The following is a 12,208-nucleotide window of genomic DNA, read 5'->3' as shown; positions in this document are numbered from 1 at the left end:
TAACGTGACTGCTGTCTGTGGGTTAAACACACATGAACTCATTAGCTTGCTCACATCCTGTTTATCCACAATAAAAATACACAATCATGGTGCACAAGGAGCAGCTTTCATCTCACTATACTGTGCTTTCTGCATGTAGTTTCAACATTTAAAATATGTATAATAATATCCTTTACATGAACAGGGTGTTTGACCAATGAGATTCACATTACAGATGATTCTCTTAAGACTGAGGACAATGTTTCGAGACATCAATCTGATTTAAAGGGGCCCTATTCTGCTCATTTTGTGGCATGTTTCCACGCTTATTAACACTGATACGAGTTTGCTGCCTCAGTGATTCGATGGAGGGATTAGTTTCGACACTGACCTGGCCTCGTACTCCAAATCTCAGCCTCCTGTTAGTTGGCTTTAGCTGGAGATTGTGATAAAAGGCCTCTGTGTCGGGTGTTGGCAGACTTTACTTTGCTGCAGTTTAAGAACTGTTCCTCCTCCAGGAGAAGCTGTGGGCAATGTGCGAAAACAGGAGAGGATCTGAGCCTTTCTCTGCCTTCCATGTGAAATCCACTGAGCTGTGCCTCCAACGTGTCTCCAGTGGCCTTGGAAGAACCAAAATATCTCAGTCACAGGAGTAGAAAGTTACATTTTTGGAGACAAAGGGGGTCCGCGGGGTCTTAAAAAGTATTATAAGTTGATAAATCAATTTAGAGAAAATGAAGGCTATTAAAAAGTATTAAAGGGCATTTTCCAAGGTATTACATTTTGTAGCTTGTTTTCAATAAGTATATAAATTGTCCAAAGAGGTTGTGTTCTACAGTCTGCCTGAATGTAATCATGGCGTAGGTGTGTAGTGTGATTCTGTGTAGTTTATTGATGGCATCCCGTTGGGTTTGACGTCATCTGAACAGGACATCGCGCGCTCACTGCTTGATAGCGCGCGAAGGTCCGTTTACGCCGGTTGCTAAGCAACATCGTTATGGGGAAATGCAAGTTAGCGTCCAAATGGTTGGAAGATAAGGAGGAAGGACACTCAATACTGTATATAGTCAATGTGAGGTAAAGTGTGTCGCCAAGGTTAAAACTCCAAGTGGCGATGAGGTCTTAAAATGTACGGATAGGGTCTTAAAAAAGGTCTTAAAAGGTCTTACATCTGACTTCAGGATTCCTGCAGATACCCTGAGACAAAAGGATCAGACACTTGCTCTTACTGCACCCAAAATACTAATTCCTCTAATTCCTCCTGATTGCTTGTCATGTATGCCTCAATTCTGCATTATGTTGAACTTCCTAATGGTAGTGCAACAAGCTATAAGCACATCATTGGCATTGTAACCCCTTATCTTTATGTAATGTGTCAGCAAGGAGTGATCTCTAAAAGAAAATGCCTCTTTTAGCTTGAAACAGTAAAGTTGCATCCATAAAACTAAATCAAATTACCTTAACGACTCCTAAAACCCTCCCTGTGCTGAGTGGAGCTGTGGGCTTGAGTTTTATTTCCCTGTGCAGGAATATTGATTTGTGCAGCTTTACGATGAACTTGTGCAAGTTAAAGAGCAGCTTTTAAAAGTAAAGCCTACTGCAGAAAATGTGATAACATGCTGATGGTCAAGGATAAATCCATGTGTGGTTTTATATGAATATTTATTTTGTATATAGAGCGCTTTCAGGGCTAATTCAATCGTATAGCCCGAGAGAAATGTGTGCTTCCCGCTGACCATCAAGTTAAATACCAGAGGGACTTCATCACAGTGATGCACCGTCCTGTAGATCCAGTATTGACAGACAGTTCATCAGTGCTGCTCCTTTATTTGCAGAATTACCCACAATGCCCTGACACACCCAGTGATACTAAAGGGAGAGCTCCTTCATTAAACAAACACAGATCCACGACTGCATCCTCTGATGTTCAGTCCTTTGGGTGTGTCCATAATAGTCATTTCAGTTGTTAAATGGTCGATTAGCTGGTAATACGGCATGCTAGTGAAGCCCTTGCAAATTAAGTTGTTAAATGCAAATTCATGCAAAGAATAATGGAGCTTTTTATCTGAAACACCACATGCCTGAAACCACTTGTTTCTGCCCTAACAGCTGGGGCATGCCGTGTAAGAAAACTGCAAAAGTGTTCCCTTAGATCAGGGGTGTCAAACTCAAATACACAGTGGGCCAAAATAAAAAAATGGGTACTAGTCGAGGGCCGGACTGGTTCTATGTTTATTGCAGAACTTATTGAAATGAACTTATTGCACATATTAAACCTGGAACTAACAAAGCTTAAATTATTGCCTATAAAAACAACATTAAACATTAAATAATCAGCTGCATTCATTTCTTATGGCTCTATCTGCAGCTTTTCCGGAGTCATTTCTTATGAGTACATTTTTCCACAGGCCAACAACAGCTTCAACAAAACTATTTCCCTCAAAGAACAAACCAAACATGCCCTGTTGTCGTGAGAGAGAAAGTGCAGAAGGAAACATCCATTGAACTCAGTGTGCTGCTCTGTGATGCTAGCTCAGATACTTGGCATCTCATCTTGGGTGCAAGCTCATCAATGTTTGGGCTCAGGCTCTGAGCTGAGGAGACCCTCAGGATGGAGTGAAGGTGTGCGTGCAATATACCGGAGGGCCAGATCTAATAGGAATTAGAAATTATCCTGCGGGCCGAAATTAAATCCACCAAGGGCCTGATTTGGCCCCCGGGCCTTGAGTTTGACACATGTGCCTTAATGGATGGTTGAATGGGTTTATACTGGCTTATTTCCTCATTGAATGTAAAATAAGGTAAACCATGGCACGCGTATGGAGTGACAGAGATTGAAATCAGTTTTAATCTCATCTGCAACCATTTTTGAATAAATCTCTTTAATTTCCTTCATTGTTCGGCGGATAACTATCAGACAATGTGAGTCCATGTGAAGCTCCAGACCTCCTGTAACCTGGCAGTATGAAAATACATTAAGGAAATGCATAATGGCTGCAACTAATGATCATTTTCATTATTGCTTAATCTGCAGATTATTTCCTGGATTAATTAATGGTGTTTAAAATGTCAGAAAAAGTAAAAAAAAACGTCCATCCAATTACCTCTTATACATACAATTTACTATGACACATTTGAGAGTCTGAAAACTGCATTTTGTGCAATTTTTGCGGAAAATATATAATGATAATCAAAAAGGTGATTGTTAATAACACAAAAAAAACATGATGTTACAGAAAAAAGATGCATCTGATTCTGTTCAACATAAAAAATGAAATCAAAATCTTGAACCTAAAGAAAATAATTGAGTAGGAAGGAATTTTCACAAAAATAAACTTCTTTTTAACTAGAAAAACGGCTTAAACTTGTGGATTTGTTCCCCTTAAATGTAGGATTTGACCCTTACACTTACACACACTAACACACAGATAGAGCACATTTGAAGGCAGCAAATGAATCAGAAGTAAAAACATTAATGCTCGGCCCGTCCATCTGCTGCTCGGACGGACAGCATCAGCATCAGCCTTGATAAGCCCAATTTAAAACAAAAGAACAAGATAATACAGCCATTGTGAGAGAAGATCATAAAATGGCAGAGTTAAAGAGGTGTGTGTGTGTGTGTGTGTGTGTGTGTGTGTGTGTGTGTGTGTGTGTGTGTGTGTGTGTGTGTGTGTGTGTGTGTGTGTGTGTGTGTGTGTGTGTGTGTGTGTGTGTGTGTGTGTGTGTGTGTGTGTGTGTGTGTGTGTGTGTGTGTGTGTGTGTGTGTGTGTGTGTGTGTGTGTGAGAGAGAGTTGGGGGGAGGAGGGAGGAAGCTGTGGAGGTCTCATTGTACGCAGCGGATGAATAGTGGGATTCAGAGGGTGGTGGGAGGAGGCCGAGCACAATAGTGAAAGTGAGGGTTTGTGTTTCCTCTCTTCCCTCGGCCCAGGATCCTTCTGCCCTCGCTCTGCTGTTGCCGCGGCAACCCACAATCATGGGTCTGCTTTCAGGGTCACATGGTGTATCCTGTGTTTCCATTACAACTAAATAATTATACGTCTCTTGCCCTCACTGTGCAAGAAGGTGGGCACAGCTTAAAGTGAGTTAAACACACTTCAAGTCAAAGTCCTGCATTCAAAAGGCTACTTAAAGTGACATTAATTTTCAGGTTCATATCAGTATGTAGCGTCTCTACTTTAAAGAGTCCTCTCCTGCTGATGTTCAGGTGTATATCAGTATGTAGCGTCTCTACTTTAAAGAGTCCTCTCCTGCTGATGTTCAGGTGTATATCAGTATGTAGCGTCTCTACTTTAAAGAGTCCTCTCCTGCTGATGTTCAGGTGTATATCAGTATGTAGCGTCTCTACTTTAAAGAGTCCTCTCCTGCTGATGTTCAGGTGTATATCAGTATGTAGTGTCTCTACTTTAAAGAGTCCTCTCCTGCTGATGTGCAGGTGTATATCAGTATGTAGCGTCTCTACTTTAAAGAGTCCTCTCCTGCTGATGTTCAGGTGTATATCAGTATGTAGTGTCTCTACTTTAAAGAGTCCTCTCCTGCTGATGTTCAGGTGCATTTCAGTATGTAGTGTCTCTACTTTAAGAGTCCTCTCCTGCTGATGTTCAGGTGTATATCAGTATGTTAGTGTCTCTACTTAAAGAGTCCTCTCCTGCTGATGTTCAGGTGAATTTCAGTATGTAGTGTCTCTACTTTAAAGAGTCCTCTCCTGCTGATGTTCAGGTGTATATCAGTATGTAGTGTCTCTACTTTAAAGAGTCCTCTCCTGCTGATGTTCAGGTGTATATCAGTATGTAGTGTCTCTCCTTTAAAGAGTCCTCTCCTGCTGATGTTCAGGTGTATATCAGTATGTAGTGTCTCTACTTTAAAGAGTCCTCTCCTGCTGATGTTCAGGTGCATTTCAGTATGTAGTGTCTCTACTTTAAAGATTCCTCTCCTGCTGATGTTCAGGTGTATATCAGTATGTAGTGTCTCTACTTTAAAGAGTCCTCTCCTGCTGATGTTCAGGTGCATATCAGTAGTGTCTCTACTTTAAAGAGTCCTCTCCTGCTGATGTTCAGGTGTATATCAGTATGTAGTGTCTCTACTTTAAAGAGTCCTCTCCTGCTGATGTTCAGGTGCATATCAGTATGTAGTGTCTCTACTTTAAAGAGTTCTCTCCTGCTGATGTTCAGGTGTATATCAGTATGTAGTGTCTCTACTTTAAAGAGTCCTCTCCTGCTGATGTTCAGGTGTATATCAGTATGTAGTGTCTCTCTTTAAAGAGTCCTCTCCTGCTGATGTTCAGGTGTATATCAGTATGTAGTGTCTCTACTTTAAAGAGTCCTCTCCTGCTGATGTTCAGGTGCATTTCACTATGTAGTGTCTCTACTTTGAAGAGTCCTCTCCTGCTGATGTTCAGGTGTATATCAGTATGTAGTGTCTCTACTTTAAAGAGTCCTCTCCTGCTGATGTTCAGGTGTATATCAGTATGTAGTGTCTCTACTTTAAAGAGTCCTCTCCTGCTGATGTTCAGGTGTATATCAGTATGTAGTGTCTCTACTTTAAAGAGTCCTCTCCTGCTGATGTTCAGGTGTATATCAGTATGTAGTGTCTCTACTTTAAAGAGTCCTCTCCTGCTGATGTTCAGGTGTATATCAGTATGTAGTGTCTCTACTTTAAAGAGTCCTCTCCTGCTGATGTTCAGGTGTATATCAGTATGTAGTGTCTTCTACTTTAAAGAGTCCTCTCCTGCTGATGTTCAGGTGTATATCAGTATGTAGTGTCTCTACTTTAAAGAGTCCTCTCCTGCTGATGTTCAGGTGTATATCAGTATGTAGTGTCTCTACTTTAAAGAGTCCTCTCCTGCTGATGTTCAGGTGTATATCAGTATGTAGTGTCTCTACTTTAAAGAGTCCTCTCCTGCTGATGTTCAGGTGTATATCAGTATGTAGTGTCTCTACTTTAAAGAGTCCTCTCCTGCTGATGTTCAGGTGTATATCAGTATGTAGTGGTCCTCTACTTTAAAGAGTCCTCTCCTGCTGATGTTCAGGTGTATATCAGTATGTAGTGTCCTCTACTTTAAAGAGTCCTCTCCTGCTGATGTTCAGGTGTATATCAGTATGTAGTGTCTCTACTTTAAAGAGTCCTCTCCTGCTGATGTTCAGGTGTATATCAGTATGTAGTGTCCTCTACTTTAAAGAGTCCTCTCCTGCTGATGTTCAGGTGTATATCAGTATGTAGTGTCTCTACTTTAAAGAGTCCTCTCCTGCTGATGTTCAGGTGTATATCAGTATGTAGTGTCTCTACTTTAAAGAGTCCTCTCCTGCTGATGTTCAGGTGTATATCAGTATGTAGTGTCTCTACTTTAAAGAGTCCTCTCCTGCTGATGTTCAGGTGTATATCAGTATGTAGTGTCTCTCCTTTAAAAAAGTCCTCTCCTGCTGATGTCAGGAGTGTATATAGAGTGTCTCTACTTAAGAGCTCTCTCCTGCTGATGTTCAGGTGTATATCAGTATGTAGTGTCTCTACTTTAAAGAGTCCTCTCCTGCTGATGTTCAGGTGGTATATCAGTATGTAGTGTCTCTACTTTAAAGAGTCCTCTTCCTGCTGATGTTCAGGTGTATATCAGTATGTAAGTGTCTCTACTTTAAAGAGTCCTCTCCTGCTGATGTTTCAGGTGTATATCAGTATGTAGTGTCTCTACTTTAAAGAGTCCTCTCCTGCTGATGTTCAGGTGTATATCAGTATGTAGTGTCTCTACATGTCTCCATGCTTTAATGTTCAAAAAGCTCTTTATTTGTCTCATACTGCCTGTGCCGCAGCACCTCTTTTCACCCTCTGTCTGAAACCAGCGCCCAGTCTGCTCTGAGTGGTTAGCTGGCAGGCTCTGTTGTGATTGGTCAACCGCTTAGAGATGTCCCACCCCTTAGCCTGTCAAGCTCAAACGTTCAAACTCGTCTGCTGCCAATACAAGGCCAACAATGAGTGCTTTGATGACAACTGCACTTCCTGGGATTGCTTCATAATAAAAGCCAACTCAGGTTTCTTATTAAATGTTTTAATGGGAAGCTGCAGAGTGGAAATGTTCGGTTAGCATTAGCAGAAACTTGAGACGGCGTTTTTCCGGACAAAGTCACTAAAGACACTCAGTCTATTATTGTAATACTGTAAAGAGTGGCTCTGTCATCGTGTTACTTCAATTGGGATAGAAACTTGTACAACAATGCTGGACCATAATAAGTTCATCATGGATTATATATACTTTATTTATCCGACATTGGGTAAACATTTAAAAGATATTTTGCTATGTGCAGTCGTCTTCTGAAGGTCAAACACTGGGTGACTGACAGCTGATGTCTGTTTGCTATGGGCGATAATCATTTGGACACATTACTACAGATCAATGAGGGACCTGACTGTCAATACCTTTTAGTCAGCTGATAAATGATGATCAATAAACGACACACATTTGACCTGATTCAGACAAAAGCAAATGGGTTTCACCTTTAAAAAAAGAATATAGATATATTGGGAGAAAGCATGACAGTCAGCAATATTTCCCCCCAAAACCAACTTCTACTGGAAGCAGCACATTCCTAAAAACTGTATCATCATCACATAAAAACCTCAAATTTGTACTTTGTGCCGGATGTGTCTCACATCACAACATATGGGAGCAATTGAGGCATAAAGCAGAGTCATTGGCACACACACACACACACACACACACACACACACACACACACACACACACACACACACACACACACACACACACACACACACACACACACACACACACACACACACACACACATATCATGTATACATCACTCCAGGGGACATTACATTGACTTACATGCATTTCCTGGAGACTTATCCTAACCTTAACCATAACCAACACATGCCTAACCCTAACCCTAATCCTAACCAAGTCTTCACCCTAATATTAATGATTCCCCTCATGGGGACCTCCAATTTGTCCCCATAAGGGAAGCCAGTCCCCACACGTGACTATGTAAACAGATTTAGGTCCCCACAAGTATAGTAATGCTAGACCACACACACACACAGACAGACAGACAGACAGACAGACAGACAGACAGACAGACAGACAGACAGACAGACAGACAGACAGACACACACACACACACACACACACACACACACACACACACACACACACACACAGACAGACAGACAGACAGACAGACACTTCCTGGCAGTGTGGCGCAGCAGACTGTGTGCTAATGGAGGCCTGCTCAGTTTACAGGCTGCTGTGGAAAATAATAAATGAAACCAGCTCATGTCTAACAGGCTTCAGTGCTGCACGGCGGGTTAATCAGCGGCACACCACAGAGACCACTCTCTGACCCACTTTCAGGAGGAATTAGAGTAACACATAATTGTGCACTGTGTTGCTGGATGCTGCCACACAAGCATGTTTCTCTCTGTCTCTCTTTTTTCCGTCATGACGCAATCTAAAGGATGAATAGTGGATGATCTCACAATGTAGGCTCTGTTTACAACTTGACCCCCAAGTCTATGTCGAGACAGAGCGAGACTTATTTACTATATGTACAAGATAATTTCATTTGCATACCAAGTCATGGATATACATTTTTAATAATCTTCACTTGTATCTGTTGTATTTTCAACAGTTGTATTTTTATAACCCTAATGCAAACACTTGTCTGTTCTATCCTGTGTTTCACTTTTATTCTCTTGCCGCTATAACACCTGAATTTCCTTATGGGGTAAATAAAGGTTTGTCATATCATATATTATCAAATGAGGAGGGTTTTAGGAAGTACTAATTTTCCATGCATTTTATTGCATTCGTTGTTTTTGTTCAGTAGTGTCCATAAGGACTGCACAGTCATTCAAAATGTTGTCAAAAATAGCATTATCTGGAAGATAGAAAGTCCTCCAACATTTAAACTTTTCATTGATCAGATAACACATGTTTTACCTCTGGAGAAAATGACATTGGAAAAATATAATCGTGGGCATATCTTTCAAGCTCTGTGGTTGCCATTGTTTTACTTATCACCATGACCAGTGATGGAATGGTGCACTCTGTGGCTATTAGTCCTGACGGCCGGAAATACTAGTTGTGTTGTCATTGTCTATATTGTCGCTGTATTGTATAATTAATTGTATAATTATTTGTTTGTTTTATTTTGATGTGGGTTTATTTATTTGTTTCCTTTTTTCCCCCTTTTTTCCATGTTATGTTTATCTTCATGGCTCTGTTGTTTAAGTTATATTGATAAATATTTTATTTTTTTTGCGGGTAGAGGGAGGGGGGAGTGTAGTGAGTGTACTGTGGTACTGTGATATTACAATATAAATGAAATGGCATCGATTACTGTACACTATAATGAAATAAAAAGCATTATCCAATTAGCAGTAAGTGCAATAGTTGGTGAAATATAGCCACGATATGTACAAAATATGTTGTACTGCAAAGTGGCTCTGCAGGGAAGTCCCAGCCTTTAGACCTAAAATAAATCCTTTAAAAATAATCCAGATCATTTTAATGTATTTTTTTTATGATAATGTGAACAATCTAATATCGCCAATCATCAATCGCAATTAGTTTTTGTTTTAAAATCATGCATCCCCTCTGTTTCTTGTCTTTAATTGCCTGCTTTTGTTTGTTATGTGAAACCTTTTCCTTCTCTACATCGTAACTAATAACACTCATGTTGTCTCCAGATACTCCCCTGAAGCCCACCACACCCACTAAAATCACCGAAGAGGGCGATGAAGTCCTGGGGGACTACACGGTGGGAGAGACGGTGTGGGTGAACGGAGTGAAGCTGGGAGTCATCGCGTACCTCGGGGAGACCCAGTTCGCCCCGGGACAGTGGGCCGGCGTGATCCTCAACGACCTGGTGGGCAAGAACGACGGGTCGGTGGGCGGCGTGCGGTACTTCGAGTGCCAGGCTCTGCAGGGCATCTTCACCAGACCCTCCAAACTGAACCGGCAGCAGGCGGGCGAGGGCAGCGACAGCCACTCCATCGACTCCCAGAACCAGGGGGGCAACGGCGTGCCCCCCCCCAGCCAGAGGGTGGTGGTGATGCCCCTGAGGGAGGGGCTGCTCAACAGCACCATAAGGACGGGGAACGAGTCGGGGTCCAACATGTCCGACAGCGGCTCCGTGAAGAAAGGAGGCGATAAAGATCTGAGGGTCGGAGATCGAGTTCTGGTGAGTCATGTTGGGATGGATGATGAAGGGGGTGGGGGGGGGTCTCTGTAGTGTTTGAATCATTTAATTTACAGTCATTTTTACATTAAGAAAGGAACAATCTGGGAATCATATGGCCTGATAAAATAACAGATAATCTAACGTTTTGTAATATGTACACTAGGGCTGTCCCGAATACCATTTTTCGGGCTCCGGATATACATATACGTTTTTATCATGTGTAACGTTACTGTTTAAACGGCGGATAAAGCAGCTGCATCATGGCAACTGGACAACAGCTAAGCTAAGCTACTACTAGCATTCAGGTGACTTTTCATAGTTGTTGTGCCACCGTGGTAGGCCAGTTTCATATTGCATATTTGGCACACTGCCTTCGTCTTATCGTCGTCCAATTTAAAATAGTCCCACACAGCTGAAGTCTTCGGCATTTCGTTTTCAGGTGCGTGAAGCAAAGTGAAGCGTGACCTTCGCGACGCTGTGAGTGAAAGCGATATCAGGCGCCCAAGCTGACATTGTATACTGTATATTTCCGCATTTTTAAAAACTATTAAATATAAGAATGTGGCAATTCGCTTTTATTGATAGCATACATTTAGGAAAAGTACCTAATGTACACTGAACCATAATCAGAACCTTGGGTGAGTCCATTATTGTCTGTATATCTCTCAGGATCATTTACACAGTAATATTATTCCATTTTGTAAATATCCCAATGATCATCAGTAGGGTGGTGCATTGTGACACCATTACATTTAGCAACAAATAAGAAATATCTAAGCAGGTCCGTTATCTAATGTCAGTAATGTTACTCAATAACACAGAGGTGTATTCTGGACATGTACAACTCATCCTTTAATATTAGGATATAGCATGATAAGTGATTTCACTATCTTTGCTACATTTTATTATCACAAATATAAATCTTTAACTTGATTGTTCTGTTAAATAATGTAGACAAACCCAAAAGGGCTTAAAGTAATTGGATGAGAGTCCCAGAGCATTGCTAAGTACAGGTTACGAGCCCTCAGTAAAGATGCATTAAGGCAGTGTAATGTGATCACGCAGGATATCCTGGTTTTCTTTATTCTGCCTATCACTGTAACGCATCCATTTAGCCTCTGTCAAAACCAATCAAAGATGGTTGCAAGGAAATGAAGATTTAGTCAAAGTAGACCTCTGTGGAGAGAGCATATTCATATTGTTCATATTCTTGACTCCACGTGATTTCCCCTGTGTTATTGGCCCTGGGTCACAGTGCTCTCCATGGGGCACAGGGGGGGGGGGGTTACATCACATCCTCTGCAGGGTGAAGGCTTCCTCCTGGTCAATATTGTAAATCACTCCAGATTACTTTCAGCACTTAAGAGAGGAGAGCCCGCTGCTGACACATTGATCAGAGGATCCATCTTTCTCCTAAGCCTCTCTGTGTAATCTATCCCGGTGTGACACGCCCTCCTCTGCCGCTGGAGATAAATCACTGCTGCAAAACATTTCTGTGAAACGAACAAAAACTGCCTCATTATTATGCTTTGTGGACGTAAAGGAAAAACCTCCACTTGGTGTTTAGTAGCAGGGGTAGGAAGATAGTGTGTGGGGAATTAATCAGCTTTTATTTTCAATTACAAAGTTTGTTTCCATCTATCATTATTATTATATTGTCTTGCATTTTCAATAGGTTGTGGCAGTGACATATTTAATGTTGTTTATTTTGGTCTAAATTACTGTCCTATATTATTATCATTTGTATATCATTTTAAGGGTAAGGGTTAGGGTAAATGCCCTTTGACATTTTTGATTATTTATTTTGGTTTAATTACATTTTAAAGGTCCCATGTCATGGCCATTTCTACTGATCATGTTTCCATTGTTGAGGTCGACTAGAATAGATTTACATTGTTACATTTTCCAAACTCACATTGGTTTCTCAAACAGCATCTCTGTAAAGTATTCACTCTCTGTCCTACACGGCTTGTTGGAGCTCTTGCCCCCCCCCCTCCCTATGCGCCCACTGTGCTCTGATTAGTCGGGACGTTGCGACT

The 12,208-nt window shown here is 41.3% G+C and overlaps 1 protein-coding gene across 6 annotated transcripts in view; it reads left to right on the top strand.

Moving 5' to 3' along the window:
• clip2 (CAP-GLY domain containing linker protein 2) overlaps positions 1-12,208 on the top strand; it is a 63,483-nt gene that overhangs the window by 8,011 nt on the left and 43,264 nt on the right. For all 6 annotated transcript variants that reach the window (XM_034198740.1, XM_034198738.1, XM_034198742.1 and 3 more), the window contains exon 3: positions 9,676-10,169. In XM_034198740.1, the coding sequence (XP_034054631.1) occupies positions 9,676-10,169 (494 nt within the window). The remainder of the gene's footprint in view (positions 1-9,675; positions 10,170-12,208) is intronic.

This window comes from Gymnodraco acuticeps, unplaced genomic scaffold (genome assembly GCF_902827175.1).
Source record: "Gymnodraco acuticeps unplaced genomic scaffold, fGymAcu1.1, whole genome shotgun sequence".
Taxonomy (NCBI): Eukaryota; Metazoa; Chordata; class Actinopteri; order Perciformes; family Bathydraconidae; genus Gymnodraco; species Gymnodraco acuticeps.
Note: the sequence above shows the minus strand (reverse complement) of the source record. Positions and strands in the feature narration are given on the sequence as shown.